The sequence below is a fragment of the Primulina eburnea genome, chromosome 14, assembly GCF_022965805.1.
Source record: "Primulina eburnea isolate SZY01 chromosome 14, ASM2296580v1, whole genome shotgun sequence".
In the NCBI taxonomy this organism is placed as follows: domain Eukaryota; kingdom Viridiplantae; phylum Streptophyta; class Magnoliopsida; order Lamiales; family Gesneriaceae; genus Primulina; species Primulina eburnea.
Window position 1 is genome coordinate 20,160,880 of NC_133114.1, and position 19,092 is coordinate 20,179,971.

Below are 19,092 nucleotides of genomic sequence, written 5' to 3' on the forward strand. Positions count from 1 at the left end.
CACAAGGAATTCATCAGCCTTAGTTTCTTGCCATGGGACGCGCCAGTACTCTTCGTAAAGAAGAAAGATGGGAGCATGAGGATGTGTACCGATTACCGAGAATTGAACAAGGTAACGATCAAGAATAAATATCCACTTCCTAGAATCGAAGACTTGTTTGATCAGTTGCAGGGAGCTACAGTGTTCTCTAAAATAGATCTTCGATGAGGATATCACCAACTGAAGGTGAAAGATGCAGATGTGCACAAGACAGCCTTCAGGACCAGGTATGGGCATTACGAGTTCTTAGTGATGCCGTTTGGACTGACGAATGCTCCAACAATTTTCATGAACCTCATGAACCGAGTATTTCAGCCTTACCTCGATCAGTTCGTCATAGTATTTATTGACGATATCCTTATTTACTCAAAGAGCCATGAGGGGCACAACAAACATTTGAGGACGGTTTTACAGATCTTGCAGAGTCGCAAGTTATTTGCGAAGTTTAGTAGATGTGAATTTTGGTTGGAGAAGGTAGCCTTTCTGGGTCATATAATATCTAGTAGTGGGATTGAAGTGGATCCAGCTAAGGTGGTCGCCGTTAAGGAATTGGTTGAACCGAAAATGCATCAGAGATTCTCAGTTTACTTGGCTTAGCAAGCTACTACAGGAAGTTTATTCAAGGATTTTCGTCGATAGCAGTGCCGCTTACTTCACTGACCAAGAAGAACGCCAAGTTCTTGTGGAGAGATGAATGTTAGAAGAGTTTTTTTTACCTTAAAGCAAGCTCTCATTTCAGCGCCAGTGTTAGCCATGCCATCAGGGCCAGGGGATTTCGTGCTATACACCGATGCATCTAAGCTCGAGTTAGGCGCAGGGTTGATGCAGCATGGTCAGGTTATAGCTTATGCTTCCAGACAGTTGAAGGTGCATGAGAAGAAGTACGCGACTCACGATCTTGAGTTAGCAGCCGTCGTCTTTGCGTTGAAGATTTGGAGACACTACTTGTACGGCGAGAAATGCCATATATTTACTGACCACAAGAGTTTCAAGTATTTCTTTACGCAGAAAGAGCTGAATATGAGACAGAGACGGTGGTTAGAATTAGTGAAAGACTATGATTGCGAGATTAGCTACCATCCAGGAAAAGCTAAAGTCGTGGCAGATGCCTTGAGCCGAAAGGTTGCAGTCATAGCACAGTTGTCAGTACAGAGACCTCTTCAGTCTGAGATTCAGAGGTTTGGTTTAGAGATTTATCCCAAGGGCAGAGCCCCCAGACTGTCTAATCTGACAGTCAAGTCTAATTTGCTAGACCGTATCCGTCGGGGACAGTCTTCAGACGAACAGTTGCAGAAATGGAGACTGAATGATGAAGCCAAGGTCATTGTACTCTACACAGTTTCAGATGGTATTGTGAGATACAGAGGTAGAATGTGGGTGCCTAATGTTGATTCAATCAGAGAGGATATCCTATCAGAGACACATGAATCTCCATATTCCATCCACCCAGGAGGTACCAAAATGTACAAGGATCTGCAGATTTTGTATTGGTGGCCAGGTGTGAAGAGAGACATCCGCAGACGCGTATCAGAATGTCTTACTTTTCAGCAAGTGAAAGCTGAACATCAGAGGCCAGCAACGATGCTTAAGCCACTCCCTATCCCCGAGTGGAAATGGGAGAATATTACCATGGACTTCGTCGTTGGGTTGCCAAGATCAGTCGGGGGTTTTAATGCCATTTGGGTTATAGTGGACCGACTCACTAAGTCATCACACTTCTTGCCAGTGAATACGACTTTCTCTATGACGCATTATGTAGAGCTCTATATCAGGGTGATAATTCGTTTGCATGGAATCCCAGTTTCCATTGTGTCCGACAGGGACCCGAGATTTACTTCGCCCTTCTAGAAGAGTTTACATGCAACCATGGGGACGAAGATGGCCAATATAAGGGAGTGATTCAGATTTTGGAGGAACTATTGCGAGCCTGTATGATCGATTTCCAGGGGACTTGGGAATCGAAGCTACCTCTAGTGGAGTTTACCTACAACAACAGTTTCCAATCATCCATAGGTATGGCTCCCTACCAGGAATTGTACGGAAGGAAGTGCAGATAGCAGATTCACTGGGATGAATTCGGTGAGTGAGCAGAACTTGGTCCGGATATAGTTCATCACACTGCAGATGTGGTGGTCAAGATCCGAGACAGGATGAAGACCGCACAGAGTCGTCAAAAAGACTATGCTGACAAGAGAAAAAGAGATCTCGAGTTTGCCGTAGGTGATCACGTTTTTATAAAGATAGCACCCATGAAAGGTGTTATGAGATTTGGGAAGAGAGGCAAGCTGAGTCCGAGGTTCATTGGACCGTTTGAGATTCTTGACAGAGTTGGGACACTAGCTTATCGTGTTGCCCTTCTGCCGAATCTGGCCGGTGTACACAATGTGTTCCATGTTTCGATGTTGAGGAAGTACCTAGCTAATCCTTCGCACATTTTGAGTTATGAACCGTTGCAGCTTGCTCCAGATCTGTCATATGAGGAAAGATCCATCCAAATCCTAGACAGACAGGAGCGGAGACTTCGGAACAAGGTGACCAAGTTGGTCAAGGTTCAATGGTTGAATCAATCAGTGGAGGAAGCCACTTGGGAAACTGAAGCAGATGTGAGGATTTGCTAACCGGAGTTGTTTGGTAAGATTTAATTTCGAGGACGAAATTTATGTAAGTGGGGGAGGAACTGTATAGCCCAAAATCAGTACACGTATAACCCATGCATTTATTTAATTTTTAATTCATTTATTTAAGTTTAAAATGAGTTTTAGCGATGCATGATTTATTCAAATGTATTATTTTAATGTTTACGTGATGCAAGTTAAAATATCTTTTTTCGAGTTTCATGTTTCAGATGATTATTCGAGGCGGAATCGAGGAATAGAGACCGGTGACAATATTGGCAATTTTTAAGCATAGTATTTTATTTTTTGTCCGGATTGAGGTATTTTAAATAATTTATTAAGTTTTAGCATTTTAAAACCTAATTTAATTATTAGGTGATTTTAAGATTTTTAAAAGTTATCAATCGTGTGTTTTATTTTAAATTAAAGGATTTTAGTAAATTGGGTATTAGTTTACCATTTTTATTAGCTTGTTAATTGATTTAACTTTTTAAATAGCTTGATTAATTATTTAATTAAGCAATTTTTTCCCCTAATTACTCACTCACACACGTTACACACACTCACACACAATTACATGTTTTTACACACACCAAAACACACAACACACACCTACACATTTTATTTTCAGAAATTTGAGAGCGAAAACTAGGGTTCCTCAAGTTGTATCAGCCGCCCCTCTCCTTCGAATTTTCAAGCAACTTTTCTTTAATTTCGTCGCAAGAAAATATTGTCACGGTCGTCCCGGATCAAGCCTCGCATGATCTCCGCTTCGATATCGCTGTGTCGGTAAATTTTAATTCAAAGGCATGTATACTCTTTATTTTACGCATCGATCTCGTCATATTATGCATTGTGTTATTTATTATGCATAAAAATACATGTGTGATGTGTAAAGTTTGAGCAGAAATTGTTTAGATTGCGTTTTTGAACGTTTTTAGATCTAAAACCAGAAATTTACTATTCTTTTAAAAACTGAGATTTTTCGGTCGCGATTTTTAGAAATCTTTCAACATGAAAATCTTAAGACTTTTCGATACCTTCGATTTGATATAAAATTCAAAGCATTTGGATAAAATTTGAGTGAGATATGGCGATTTTTGTGGGACTGCTCAAACTGCGTTTTTCTGAAAATATATGCTATTGATTTGTTCTTGAAGTTTTATGGTTGCAGGCTTCGTTGGGGATTGACGGGTGATCGCTGCTGCGTTTAGGTATGTGGTTAATGATGTTGGGAAGGTCATTGACGTTTTGTTTCGAGGCACTTGGGAGAGCGAGTAGTCGTGAAAACTATTTTGGTGTTAAAAAATTGAGTTTATGGGTGCATTGCGTTACGTGTGGTGCGTCTTTTCTTTGAGAATGTTTGGGGCATTTTTGTGGAGTCGGTGTCTTAGTGTCCTAGGATGGATCGATGCGTTTTTCACTGTCGGTGTCATCGAATTTGGGGAGAATAAGTTTCTAAATCGCGAAGCATAGTACACTTGGCGCCCGAGCAGGTAATTTCTTACCGCCCGAGCGCCACCTTCACTGTCGAGAGTTTTATTTTTGTAAGCTCGGCGCCACCTTTTCTGTCCGAGAGTAGTGTCCAGTAGACCTGGCGCTCGAGCTGTAATATATTACAGCCCGAGCGCGGACCCTTGTGTAAGGAGTGTTTGGTTTACACCTCTTTTCAAGTTCAAATAGTAAGTTCATGTCTTTTATTTTGGGGAAATATTCACACATCATTTTAGAAACTTTTCGGAGTTCGATGTCATGGGTTAGTACGATGATTTAACGAGGTCAAGTCCCGAGTGATCTAGAACGTCATAAGTTATTTATGTACTTGGTGGTTGAGTACGAGTAATACGTCTAAGTTATGCAAGTTAAGTGTTGAATCCATGTTAGTATGTTGTAGCTGTGGGTCCCTCGACTCTCAACGGTATTTATCATGAATTATTTTATTTAATTACCGTTTTAACTCTGCAGTGGAGAATGAAATTTTAAAATTTAATGTCAACGCGGGCCCAGACAGTTCGTTTCATAAGATATTCGGTATTATATAGTATAAAAATATAATACGTATAATTATTAGCTGAGACACTGAAATTAACATGTTTACTAAATTCATATAAATATTTATATTGTTAATGTTTGTCTTTAACCAAAACGCATATCATCCCTGATTAGTTAAACGTCATACCATTTTACATATTAGTGCTCGAATAAATATTACATAACAAAATATACCGAGCCTAATTATATATATATATATATATATATATATATTATTATAATTATATTTGTGCATTTTTATTTTAGCTCCTCCCTCACAGCATCTGAATCGGCACGTATAGTGACCAAGTCACCCTTACTGAGAAGTATGATAAAATGGGGTCTGTCCCCATCGCTAACATCAACCCAGGGCAATCGTAAAAGATCTCCTCTACTAGTGCTAAAGCTCCATCTATGAACATGATAGTATAAGTGCTTTCCTCATACGGCTCCTCACTCAGAAGTACGATGGATGCCATGTTGCCCTGATTATCAACCACACACAGAAGATAATCACCCCGAGGGGTAAGCAATAGCCCAGTATGAAATACCGAAATAAAAACAACATGAATTGTAACGAATGATACATGTATGCAATGCATGATCAGGGTATATACACATGCACGGGAAATCAGTATAGCGGAAGCTGCACAATCAGTAAATGCAGTGGATAACAGCTCAATCAACAGGCAAGGCTCGGCTACACTACCGTAGCGACCACTCCTCCCCCAGTCTACTACTGTATGCCGGTCAGCTCGCCAAGGACTACGGACGTACTGCGCCTTATCGGCCTACAACATCTCTCGGGCTAGTCGCAGCTCCGTACCATCCAAACAATCTCCTCGAATCCAAACACCATGTCGAAGGAAGTAAAAACTGGAATCGAGGCACAATATGCAATGCAATGTCATGTCATGCATCAGTGCTACATATATAGAAAATAAGTGTGTGTAAAATATTTTTGTTTTAGTGCATCGATGTGTGTAATGTCACAAATAATCCATGTAAACAATTTAATGTCATGTAATTCACGTTCAACAAATATCAAACTTTATAAATACCTGTTGTATGTTACCCTGTAATAACATACCTTTTATTTTCATGAACGACGACAAGATGAAATATACAGGAGATCAAGCTGAGAAATAACATAACATTTATCAATTATTTTTTTTTATCAGTAAACCATGTGTCTTTTTATTTTTTTTTTCTACTATAAAATTTGAAGTTCTATATTATCTCACTTTCTCCTTCCTTATTTTAATTTAATATTTTCAGCAAATAACATAGATTATGTAGAAGCTTTATTTGATCATTTCATTCGTTTTTAGGGTCCTCTAAAAGTATGAAACATCTTATGCAAATTATTAAATTGTAATATTTCATCATAAAATCCTTACAAATTTAAGATCTGGAAAAGTTAACTCAAGAACTCTAATAACCATAATTAATTTAACATACATATTCAAAACGTATATATTAAAATGTTAATTTATACAAAAAAAACTCCTTGATTTTGTCCAGAAATTTACCATTTAAAACTTAAATGATTTTAAATTGTAACTTTCTTTAAATAATGAACTATTAAGTAGGGGTGTTGACGTCCATGAAAATTGAGTCCAAAATAGGTTCTTAAATTTTATTGTCTATTCATGTACAAGGTACTAAAATTTGTATTTAAAAATTTTAAGCTCATTCTCGTAAACTCCTTGTACCTACGTCATCTTCTACCAAAATATTTTAAGGTTGGGTTCATAAATTTATAGCATTCAAGAGTAGCCAATAATTTTATTCATATTATTTTTCTATATGCTCCATCAAGGTGTATATATATTTGACCGTAGTGCACTAATATAGTATATATTATAGGAAACATCTTCAATTCCAAACAACACTTCACAGTATTATTAGTTAACTCATTTATAACTAATAGAATATGATCAACCAAGGAAGCATAACAACAAAGAACATGAAGTATTTACCTTACAGAAGACGCTTGAAGAGATGGATAGGAAAGTTGATTTATTAAATTTAAATTTTATTATTTACTTAACATGGTTTTGTTTTGATTCTTTTTCTTTCCTATCCCTCCCTTTTATACTCATCCGAAGGCCACTTGCTGTAGAATGCAATCATGAATTGATATGGGTAAAATATTTATTAAATCTAGTAAAAATTTATTCATCTCCCCAATCTATTATTATATATATATATATATATATATATACTTTGCCTCTTCCTCATTTGTAGGGTTAATATATACGTATATATATGCGTACATTTTGTCTCTTTCTTATTTGTTGGGTTACTATAAGTATTATATAATAAATATATATACACAACTATATTAAAAATTTAGAATAATTCTTTTGATTATTTTCGGGTTCTTACAGTAGCAGCGGCCCCAAGCTAGATCCAACGAATCCTTCAACGCCAAGTAAGTATATTCGACGTGAAGAAAATATTTCAAGTTTTTGAGGTATGCTAAATGTTTTGTGACCAAATTTATGTATAGGAATTGGAAAGCGGTAAAGCATGACCAGGGACCAATTCACCTCGTTAAAGCATGAACGGGTTTAGATCAGGATTGGAAAGCGTTAAAGCATGAACGGGGACCAATCCACCCGTTAAAGCATTAACGGAGATCTCATGTATGTGGCAGTGGATTTTTCCTGTCAGCCCAGTACTGTGATTTAGTCTGATCAGGCGATTTATGTTATGGGTTATTTGCTTTGAAACATGCCTATACGCAAAATGATGAAGTTTATGTATGTTCATGTATGTACAAGTACGCAAGCACTTTTTAGAAAAGTTTTATGTTTATGGCACGTCTATGTATGTACGTATGTAAGTTTAAGTGCAAGTTCATGTATGTACGCTCTATTTTAAAGTTGCATGTGGTTTTATTACGTATTACTCGTTACTTCCAGTTTATACGTGTTGAGTCTTTAGACTCACTAGACTTGATCGATGCAGGTGAGGATGACTTGGAGAAGACTAGGGTTGGGGACCAAGGAGCTGGCTTGGACTGAGCGGGAGGCTAAACCCGAGGACCGCCATATTTTAAGTTTTTATGAATGTCCAACATACTCTGATTTCATGTTACGGGTTATGAGATTTTAATCAAATACTTTTGGCAACTTTACTTTGAGAGCTATTATGCAACTACTTTGGGATGAACAGTTTGTTTCATCGAATTTTGAGAGTTTATTTCTTATTCAAGAAAATTTTTAATTTTTCCGCAAATTTTAAGTAATTTAAAAGTACGGTACGTTACATATTTCCCTCAGTGTGGGAGAACACTTTTGGGTAGTTTTCACAGATCAGTTTCCTCACACACACCGCCACTCAAATACAGTCTTGCACAAAGACATTAAACTTGTGTATGTAGTCTTTCTCACATAGACGTTAAAGAAGTGTTGACTGGAAGGTGCTGCCTTTAGTCTAGTTTAGGAGTTCACTTAGGCAGTAGATAAGTCCTAAGCTGGGTGGGTTTATACAAGTATTTGTATCGATCAAAGTCTTCTAGTGAATCCTACCTGGGGTGGTAGACGGGGTGACATAGGAGTAGTTGAAGTCTCCAAACATCCATAAACATATCTTGTGTATTTAACTATTGCTTTCAAACTGATTTAACTAGTTAGAGCATCCGTTGGTTCAGTTCTCACCATAACTGAACTAATGAATGAAAAAACTAATCTAGTCTTTTGGTTATTCAGTTACACAAGATATACAAATATATCAGTATTTCTTAACGAAGGATTATTTCGAGTGTTTTCCGCTTGGTTCTATAACAAACTCGATCTAATTCATCGGTGTATATATTCTTAGAACACGAGCTATTGCAGCTCTTGGAGAATATTTTGTTTGAAGCACCTCAAGGTGCTCTGCAAATGATCTTTCACTCATATAATGACATGTTTAGTCCTGAATCACATTGAGATGTGAACTCACTGCTAGTTGTATCAATGAACCATTGAGGGCCACATAAGAACTAGCTTTCTAGATCCCGTTGAGAAGAAAATTAGTTCATTGTATTGAACGGCTTATAAAGTAGTTTATAAGCACAAGGAAAAATTAGAAGTATGAATTCTATATAGGGAATGTAACTTTTAATTTAAGAAGTGTTCCTAACTTAAAAGTTGGCCAAATAAATAATATATTTGAAAATTGTGATTTTCATAAACATTATTATGGGCTAAATTAAAATAATTCAAGTGTTGAATTAATTAAACAATAGTGGACCTAGTAGAGTCCAAATAATTAAATTAATTCAAGTGTTGAATTAATTAAATAACATTGGGTCTTTTAGAGTCCAATTGAAAATAATTATTTAACTAGTGGCTTGAGTAAATTCAAGCAGAGTTTAATTGATCTCAAATGTGTTTGAGATATTTAAATAAAAGTGCATGGGTTTTGTAATTGTTATAAGCCCAAATAAATCGCATGCTTGGGAGATGAAAGGTTGAGAGTCAACTTTTTCAAATTAAAGGCTAGCATGCCTTTGGAATACACATCACTTTTACACAACAAAGAAAAGGCTTCCCTTCTCTCCCTCTCCTCCATGGCCGAAATTTGCTCCTATTTTTCTTCAAAAAATTGCTTCTTCATTTTGATGATTTGATAGCAAACTTCTCAAAGAAAAATACCTTACATTTTCTAGTGCAAGTGTAATATGTCGTTATGATCGAGATTAGTAAGGGTTAAATTGGGTCATACGGGGTATTGATATGTCGTTATGATCGAGATTAGTAAGGGTTAAATTGGGTCATACGGGGTTTGATTAGGAGTCTTTGAACTGTGGTTTAATTTTGGTTGGCTTCGAGTCGAATTTTTGAGGTGTGGGGGTAAAATGATCAATTAGAGTTTCCAGAGGAAAAATGGTCATTTTGCATCGAGTCGAGTTAGCAGTCCTGGCAGCGCCCTGATCAACAAAATTGCATGTTTTAAAATGTATTTATTAATATGAACATGAATTTGTAGAAAAATATGAAAGAAAATATGTTGCATGCTTGGTTTTAAGAAAATATACGTATACGCATGTGTTTTTTTAAGTGATGTATACAATGACATGTTTTGAAGGAGGGGTGTTAGTTGTGACTAATATGAACACGAACATGTAAGGCCAAGTCTTAGTGGATGGGTAATACTGTCGCTGATATCCCCGCCGCCGGGTACTGCGGTTATACGTAGATGGATTCATCGACTAAAGCTGATACAAAAGTGACAACTAATGATCTAAATTCAATAAAAATAAATGAACATGTATATGTTGATGTGATGATTTATGTTTTGGATATGTTTATGCTTTGACTTATTATGTTTAAGGTCATTCTTTTAAGATCATGAATTGTATTTTTTATTACAGTACTATTCACTGTTGCATGATACATATATGTACTTGTTATCACGATTCAGGCTTTTGAGTCTTTAGACTTAATAGGTGTGAATGATACAGGTGAGCATTATGATGTGGGCACTGGAGGCGCCGTAGACTGAGTAGGCAGAGCTGGATCTGAGCATTTTAACCCGAGGACCATAATTTTTTCGCACATTATATGTTTATAAGTCAGGAGTGAAACATTGTTTATTTTATTCATTTTACAGCTTCTTATATGTTGATGGTTTGGCAGGGTTTTGACTGTTACATTTGAATTCTTTTAAAACACTAGTTTAGGAATTTGACAAAGTTAAACTATATAATTTCAGCATTTTTATTTAGTAGTTGAATGATTATTTAAAATGTATATGTGGGAAGTAGATGCATAATTAATATCATAGACCATGTATTTTTAAAATTAAGCATATAGTTTCCTGCTATATGGGGTAAATGTAGTGAGTTTTATAACATGTGAGTGAAATATGTTTGTTTTTTTTAAAAAAATAAAGATGTTGGGATAAAGCGTTTTCTATTAGGCCAAAAGTTATAGTCGTTAGCCAAAACGTAACTTTATTTTTTTTTTTATACTTGTGGCAGCGCAAAGTACACATCTACTTGGGTGCAAATGGGTCAGGCTATTAGGTTCATGAGTCTAGAGAAATGTGTGTGTGTCTATTTATTGGTAGTATCTTATATCTCTTAGAGATCATTTTTATTATTTCTCTATCATCGGCAATGTCTCCAACGGAGACAATATCACATATTAAGATATGATGTCACTCTTTAACGGTACAGCCAACCAACCTGATCAAGCAGCGCAATATCAACATTTTGACGTACGTAAAATTCCCAGGAGGTCACTCATTCAATACTATTTTCTCTCATGGATGCTTAACCCAATAGATATATTAGCTTATTAATATCTTTTAGGAGATTTTGTGTCTTTTATACCTTTATCAAAAGGGATTGATACAATTATCCCTAGAAACAAATATGCCACGGTTACCAAATATTTTATTAATAAGTTAAATATTTTGTTTGAATTAAACATTAAAACCAAAGAAGTATTAAAAACAATAATGGTTTATGTTAAAATAACAATGATATCTATGTTATTATATGATTTCAAAAATTCTGAGTTGTATTTTATCAAAAGATATAAATTTTAGTAAAAAGATATGCGCTCGATTCAACAATTAATATCAAAACTAAGATATTGTGTTTGATATCATGAATTGCACGGGAGTTTAATTTTGAGTGAGATTGATGGAGAGCAAGTGGGCATGCTTTCTAAATGTGGTTATTTAAAATATATTATATAATTACGAAGACTTAGTCCTACAGAGAGCATTGAATACTTTGAATAAATTACATAAATTTATTGTTGAATTTGACAAAAATTTGTGTGAGACAGTTTCACGGATCGTATTTATGAGACGTGTCTCTTATTTGGGTTATTCATGAAAAAGTATTATTTTTTATGCTAAGAGTATTACTTTTTATTGTGAATATAGATAGGGTTGATCCGTCTCACACATTAAGATCCGTAAGACGGTCTCACATGAGACCCACTCGTTGAATTTAGGTACGCTCTCAAAAGAATTTAGAGCAAAGTGCTCATATGTGAACATTCAAGTTTAGATAATTCTGACCACTTAGTGCAATTATTATCGTAAAAGTCTATCTAATGTCTTTTAGCCGATGATTATAGATGGTCATTTAGCATGTTCGAACCGATATGTATATAAGATTATTTAAAATCGAAAACGAAAGGGATATTTAACTTCAAATTCTATTTTACTTTCACCTTAAATTTAAACTGCTCATTCTAATAATTTCACTCTAAGGCTGCGTTTGGTTCGGTAGATTAGCCGGGATAGATTATTTTATCCCGGCTAATCACCCGTTTGGTTGGATTTTTAGGAAATACGAAGGCCCGTGATAAAATTGAAAAGCCAGCACTGTAGCTACTATTTGTTGGACAAATAATACTGACAATTTAGGTGTGATAAATTATCCCACTCTTAATACCTCCTATTTTTCCATTTTTACCCTTCTCCTAAATTCAAACTCAAGTTAGCGACGGTTTGTAAAAATCTGTCCCAAATAGCGACGGTTTTCTCAAAAACCGTCGCTAATAGCCACGGTTTTCTCAAAAACCGTCGCTAATAGCGACGGTTTTTCAGAAATTGTCGCCGATCTAAACAAGATCGGCGACGGTAAATCCGTCGCAAGACCATTTCCGGCAGACCATTTCCGGCAAATCCGTCGCTAATAGCGACGTTTCAGGCCCTCTCACCTGCCGACCTTTTCCGGCAGACCATTTCCGTCCGACCGCCGGCCACCACCGCCACTGTCGCCGTCGCGAAGGGGAAGGGCAAATTCGTCTTTTCATCAAAAAATTCAAAATAATCCTACACTTAAAAATCTTACCAAACATAATATTATTTTACACCATATATTACAATCCTATCACAATCATTTTCTTTATCATTTACGTACTAATCATTAGTTTACTCTATCCTTCAACCAAACGTAGCTTAAATTTAAAAATATCACGAAATTTGGTTCAACTCTAACCTTTTTTCCATAAAGATAGGGATTAATTGCGTGATAGTTTTAAAAATTTTACTTTATTGAAATATTTAAAAATATTAATAATAAATTATAAGTATAATAATGTGTTCCATGAAAAGGTGTGGGCCTAACATTTCGTTTTCATGAAAAGGACAGGGGCCTACCTCACATCCCCTACATGTTTCTCTTCTCTCTTTTCTTGCACTTTTTTATGACTTTATATCATTAATTATTTATCGGGAAAGGCTTTGTCCGAACTCAACTACACTTCACCCATCTATCTTCTGCCAGGTATGGAAAGATTTTTGTCGGAAAGTCCGATCTTTCTCTTTGTTGGAAGTATTGTGTGAGTCACACAAAAGTCGGTTTTCTTTTCCATCGTGTAGTTGTGATTTTGCTGTGTTTAGGCTGCATTTTAATGATAAATTTTGCAAGTAAACCTGTTCTTGGCAGATGGGCTTGCATTTATTTTTCTAATAACTTTTTCCTGGGGTTGTTTTTATTTTCTGAGATGTACCTGTTTGTTGGTTTTTGAAAATTTGAAGAAATATTGGGGAATTGAAGCTCAGAATTATGTTAATGTGTGGTTTAGGCATATGGAAAAATTCTGTATTTGTCTGAGCTTGTTTTTCTTGTTATAATTGGGGTGTATTTTTGGTGAAATGCTTGGAATTTTCTATCTTTAGCTGGGATTCTGTTGATTGCTTCTGGGAGGATGTTATATGTTTTCCTTTTCCTTGGAGAGGTTATTTTGTGATTTATTTCTTGGAGAGGTCTTATGTTTGCTGATATTCTTAGGGATGCTTATACTTCGAGGCAGATTGGTTTAAGTTTAATTAATGTTTACTTCTTGTTTGGATTCTTGATTCCCAATATACTGGAGACTTGGACACCATATCCTCTCTCTTGGTGTGATTAGGCATGCCGTTGTTGAGTTTTAATATAACGCAATTTATCGTGATACATATCCTTAAGGAATTTGTCCTTGCAACTTTATCATTACCACATTACGGGGTGGGTTCCGTATCGGAAGAGAATTTGTTCTGTTTGTATATGGGAATATAGCTGTGAATTCTTTTTATGGTTTCAGAAGTATATAACTTGCTTGGGGTTGAAAATTCATTCTATACTGCTTTTCCTGACTTTTCCTATCATAGCTTCATGTTGTACAATATCCAATTTATAGCATGCCAGATCTTTTGCGCACTTTGTTGCTGATATCTGGATAACAATATGTATGCTTGAATGTTGAATTAAGATTGGTTTTCTTGCGGAATAGAGTACAGGTATCTGAACCAAATTGTGGCTAAAAGTGAATGAACTTTGAAGTTGAAGACAGTTTATTGTTTTTAAAAAAACATCATTTAGGATTGACGGAAAAATCCCGGGGAAGAAGTTGATCCACGAAAATATGGGATATCATTGTGATTTCTGTGGAGAGCAAAAATCCATTGTGTACTGTCGTTCTGATGCAGCGAGTTTGTGTTTATCCTGCGACCGTAATGTCCATTCTGCAAATGCACTTTCAAGACGTCACTCAAGGACACTTGTGTGTGAAAGATGTAATTCTCAGCCATCATTTGTTAGATGTATGGAAGAAAGGTTGTCTCTTTGCCAAAATTGTGATTGGATGGGACATACTGGTTCAAATACAGGTTCTGCGCACAAAAGACAACCAGTTAACTGTTATTCTGGCTGCCCTTCAGCTGCTGAACTCTCTGAAATTTGGTCGTTTCTTCTAGATTTTCCATCAGTAGGAGATTCTACTTGTGAGCAGGGAATGGGTTCGATGAGCATTACAGATAACAGGCCAAAAGATTGCCAAGGTTCCCTAGGAAAGAACAATGTTCAAAATGCATGCCTTTTGATGGATAAATCTACGGTTTGGATGGAATCAGCAAGACCTTTGCTTGATCCAAAACTACATAATGTGGATCAGCTAGCTGGATCTTCTTGCTCTACCACTCCCAAGGTAACCGTTTTTTCTTAATTTTTCTTTGAGCACTTCCAGAATACAATATGCCTGCATCTTTACCAGGGTTAATTTTGCATATACTTTTGCATCCGAATGGACATTGCTGGACTTTTCCGTGAAGCCGTTGTATAAATTTGTGAAAGTGTTTTCTTCTTCCCTTCCTTTATGCGAGTTCTGGCTCTGGGAAGATTAGTCGTATGTTCTAAGAATAACAAAGTTGCTGCATAGTAACAAAAGTAGGAAATTTGCAACCTTTCTTCTCACAAACTACTTTCTTGATTTTGTGTACTGTAGATTTGACTGGTTGAGGCGGCAATTATATAATCTTTTCACGATGTAGATCCAACTTGATCAAATCAGATTTGTTTTAGGTTTTAGTGAAAATCAATAAAAATTATACAAAGTGCTGTATGCAACCAAGGAAAGGAAAACTGTGAGACAGCTTTATGTGTTAATGACAGCAACATTATCACAACAGTAGCATGAATAAGTCCTTCTGGTTAACTCTAATTCTTTAGTTGCTCATGTCAGAATGATTTGAGCTTCATAATGCACATTCTCACTATCTAACATCGTTTAAATGTTCCCTCTGATATTTCTACAAGTTCTTATTTCTTGATCTACTCCACAATAATGACATAAAAGTTGTTATATGTGAATTTAAAGTAGCGTAATAGGAGACTTACAGAAGATTAGAATTCAGTATAGTGGAGCTAGGCCCAATGTATGACCCAGAATAGATTACCGCTATTTTACATATCTGGGATCAACCAATAGAAACTGAGTCAACCGGAAGGCAAATATTTAACCGGAAGAAGACTGGAAGGAATAAAACATAACCAGTTGAATAAATCTCATGAGGTAGAACAAAATTCTACCGGTAGAAGAAAATTCAAATGGAAGTAAAAGTTTAACCAACAAATATTAAACCATGTGGATTTTTTAATTATCGCCAGAAATATATTTACATAAAATAAGTTGAGAATCAGGCGTTGAAGTGAGTCGCTGTTCTTCTCATGATTCTTTATGAAATTGAGGAAATCTGCAAAAGAAAGACAGTTTTAAAGAGGAATTCTGATACAAATGTTCAAGTATATACCGACTTCTTGGAAGCTGTAAAATACATAAACACGAGGCCAACTTGCTAGATGTTCTATCTCACCCTACTGCATCGCCGCCTAACTAGGGTAACAATTATAAATTCGATGTAAAATTCATGATGTAAAGCATCGAAAAACTGCAACAATAAATTAATGTTGTGCTCAGAATGTCAGGTCCTCCACCCAAGATATGTTTTCTTGTCTCCCTGATAAACATTTGTTCCAGAATGGCCATTCTAAGGATGCAACCCAAACTTGTATCCTCACATAGCTCATCGCTACTCTGCATTATCGAAAAAATAGTACGGAAGGATCCCTTACATTAAACCATGCTCTCAAACATTTGCCCGGATTTATGACGCGCACCTGTATGTTGTGTTTATTGCCACATTATGCAAGTGTACTTATTATAAGAACACTCCCAGTGGGCAGAACCATGTACCTCAACCACTACCAGCTTCTGAACCTAAGGGCTAAGGTTTAAATTTTATGCTGTTTTCACCTTATTTTATGCAACAGAGTTTTTGTGTAATGTTTATTGTAGATATCAATTTCGCCATTCACTTCCTACTTATAGGTATACTCAGGCGGTAGATTATTCTTCATCATGAAGAAATCATCCTACTCACTTGTTACATGTTTATTACACATTTAATTCCCTTAAATTGTGACGTTTGTTGATCTCCCACCTCCTCAACACTTTATATTCCCAAGTATTCATATTTCTTGACTCCTCGTGCATTTGGCATTTTAACTGCACTTTTTCCAATAGCTCAGCTTAGAATTTCGGGGCACTACAAGTAAAATTTTAAGGTTATCCTAAAATCTTACTTTTGCACTCTTCTAATTTTTCCGAGCAATTCAACTTACTATGCTCAGTTGAGGGATAGATTAAGTGTTTTATAGAAAAATCGCCAAAATTTGAGGTGAAATATGAATTACAGTGGTTACAAAAGAAGAGATCCTTGCCAACAGAAGCATCTAATCAACTCAAATTGATTAAAATCTGAGACTACCTATATGCACAGATAAAGACTTCAACCAAATAAAAAAATAACTATAGTCCCTTAATCCGAAAATTCCAATTAATTACTCGAAATGCATTTTAGATGCCTAGAACTCATGTTGAATCTCAAAACTGAGAATTTCCGTTATATTTTTGGCTTGATGCACTTTTTAAAACCCAAATCTTAAACAAAATGCAGTTCACAATGAGGTGCCATGTTTATTAACGCACTTTCGTGCAAATATTTTATCTACTTGGCTTAGAACCTTATCAAGTATTGTCCATTTATCTGCAGGTTTTTTTATCTGAAGCTAAGGGGCCTGCTGTATGTGAAGATGATGGTCTCTACAATGATTTTGATATGGATGAGATCGATTTAAATATAGAGAACTATGAAAATTTTTTTGGTGTAACTCATAATAATCCTGAACAGCTTTTTGATGATGGACTATTTGGGACAAAGGACGTATCAGGATCCAACTGTCTGGGTGATTACGCTGATGAGGTAATTCAATAAAACCGGAACTGATTTACACTTATCTGGTTGTATCATGGATGTACTTCATTACAATCTATTAGTGGATAAGGAAACTTTGCCGTTGCCAAGGGAACTGTTGCTGAGGGAGGTATTATTGTTCATGAAGTTAGATCCTGATAGCCGATTTGATATCTTTCTCATTTACTATAGTTGTCTTTCCTTTTGTTCAAAGACTGGAGGGTTATTATGCGAATCTGTACTTATTTTTATGCCTGGGAATATTTTGGTTACTCAGTAGCTGGAAGCTTTCTGTGCTTCTGGTTTCTGGCTCATCTGTTGCGTTTCAACTTTAGATGTGTTATCAAAGCATTTTGTTTGTAGCAGCCACGACTCACTATCAAGCACGAACTTGCAAAATAAGGTTATTTTTTATTGTTGTGGCTTAATGTTTTCCCCCATAAATATAAATAGCAGGTAAATTTTTCCCTTAAAATTGTTCCAAGTGTTGAAAGTTTGAAAGAGGTTGTAGCTAAGCTTTCCTTACATAAAAAGGACAGTATACCTCGAAAAGATGCAGATTTTTTATCTGTAGAAGTAATATGAGGCCTTCCTTGAATTTATTTCTGGTTCCTTCTCTTGATGCTCTTTGTTTTGTGATACATGTTAGGGATCGTGGGGTGGAAGGGTAAATATGCCAGTATGCAGCAATATAGCTTCTGCAGATTCAGTTATGAGTTGTAAGACGGAACCAAACACGCGTTTCGCACAGCAGGCACATTCTGGCGTTTCATTTTCTGGTCTCACCGGTGAGAGCAGTGCCGGTGATTTTCAAGATTGTGGAGTTTCTTCAATCCCGATTCCGGAAGAACCACTGTGGGCTCCTCCAGGTCCCAAGAACTCTGTCTTTTGTAGCAGGAGTGATGCTGTTATGCGGTACAAGGAAAAGAAGAAAGCACGAAAGTATGAATTTTGTTCGATTTTTCCTCCAACTTTTATATGCTCAAAAATGGATCATAGGCAATAATTCAAGAGGGGATGGGGCAATCTCACCCCTGCTCAATCCACCACCCCTGCTTGTGTACAGGCAATGAATAATACTGGTTGATACCATATGACACGATGACTCCTAAAATTGGTGATAAAATTTTCCTTTTTTTTTGCCTCTTATACTTGATTTCAATTCATTAATTTGACAGATTTCAGAAGAAAGTAAGGTATGAATCTCGCAAAGCAAGAGCAGATGTAAGGAGACGTGTGAAGGGTCGTTTTGTCAAGGCTGGTGATGCTTATGATTACGATCCATTGAGCCAAAGCCGAAGCTGCTGAATGAAATCTTCTCCTTAGAAAATGGAGAACGCAGTACAAATTAGAGATTTTGATATTGCTATTGAAATGTAAACATGGACATAAGGTTGTTATTGTAGGTGCATCGTTTCAAGCACGCGACAGAATTTAAAATATGTACAAAAATTGTAATATACAATATACTTGGATGTATAGTTTTATTTCAATAATAAGGTGTTTATTGAATTTTACCTTTCGTTGATAATCACTTGGTTCCAATTATTTTGAGATTAGCGGAGATAATTAATTTTGTAAATATTTACGAACAATCAACTGAAGTAAACAACTTTCTTCTATCTCCAAAATTAAGTTCACAATTGATTTCATAATTTTTCTTCAAGTTTGCACTAGAAAACCATGAGAGATTTTAAGTTGAGGAGGGACAACAAACAGCGGCGGCGGAAGCATGACGGAGATATAGTGGAGTCAGTAGTCTGAGGCGGTCGAAACCCTTGGTTGAGGAGAGGGGGCGGCTGAATTGGTTGTGGGAGAGAATATTTTGTTGTCAAATATTGCTGTATTATTGAGTCAAAACTCTAGACTCAAT

At 36.1% G+C, this 19,092-nt stretch overlaps 2 protein-coding genes across 7 annotated transcripts; both read left to right on the top strand.

Moving 5' to 3' along the window:
• Positions 1-32: 32 nt before the first annotated feature.
• LOC140811240 (uncharacterized) lies at positions 33-1,887 on the top strand. Its single transcript, XM_073169108.1, has 3 exons — positions 33-111; positions 1,124-1,492; positions 1,799-1,887. Exons 1-3 carry the CDS (start codon positions 33-35, stop codon positions 1,885-1,887), a joined length of 537 nt encoding a protein of 178 aa, XP_073025209.1.
• Positions 1,888-12,798: 10,911 nt separating this feature from the next.
• LOC140811845 (zinc finger protein CONSTANS-LIKE 9-like) lies at positions 12,799-18,731 on the top strand. 6 transcript variants are annotated; one of them, XM_073169948.1, is made up of 5 exons: positions 12,799-12,933; positions 13,922-14,614; positions 17,019-17,228; positions 17,869-18,161; positions 18,398-18,731. In XM_073169948.1, exons 2-5 carry the CDS (start codon positions 14,054-14,056, stop codon positions 18,525-18,527), a joined length of 1,194 nt encoding a protein of 397 aa, XP_073026049.1. In that variant the 5' UTR covers positions 12,799-12,933; positions 13,922-14,053; the 3' UTR covers positions 18,528-18,731. The 6 variants fall into 6 exon arrangements, with proteins under 6 accessions (XP_073026049.1, XP_073026053.1, XP_073026051.1 ...); XM_073169952.1 differs by having other exon boundaries at positions 12,877-12,933; positions 13,929-14,614; XM_073169950.1 differs by having other exon boundaries at positions 12,893-13,024; positions 13,924-14,614.
• Positions 18,732-19,092: the final 361 nt, after the last annotated feature.

Excerpts from the sequence above, each read along its gene's own strand:
- LOC140811240 (XM_073169108.1), top strand. The coding sequence starts at position 33 with ATGGGACGCGCCAGTACTCTTCGTAAAGAAGAAAGATGGGAGCATGAG. Across the intron at positions 112-1,123 it reads ATTACCGAGAATTGAACAAG|GAAAAGCTAAAGTCGTGGCA; the intron begins GTAACGATCAAG and ends GCTACCATCCAG. Across the intron at positions 1,493-1,798 it reads ATATTCCATCCACCCAGGAG|AGCTCTATATCAGGGTGATA; the intron begins GTACCAAAATGT and ends CGCATTATGTAG.
- LOC140811845 (XM_073169948.1), top strand. The coding sequence starts at position 14,054 with ATGGGATATCATTGTGATTTCTGTGGAGAGCAAAAATCCATTGTGTAC. Across the intron at positions 14,615-17,018 it reads CTTGCTCTACCACTCCCAAG|GTTTTTTTATCTGAAGCTAA; the intron begins GTAACCGTTTTT and ends ATTTATCTGCAG. Across the intron at positions 17,229-17,868 it reads TGGGTGATTACGCTGATGAG|GGATCGTGGGGTGGAAGGGT; the intron begins GTAATTCAATAA and ends GATACATGTTAG.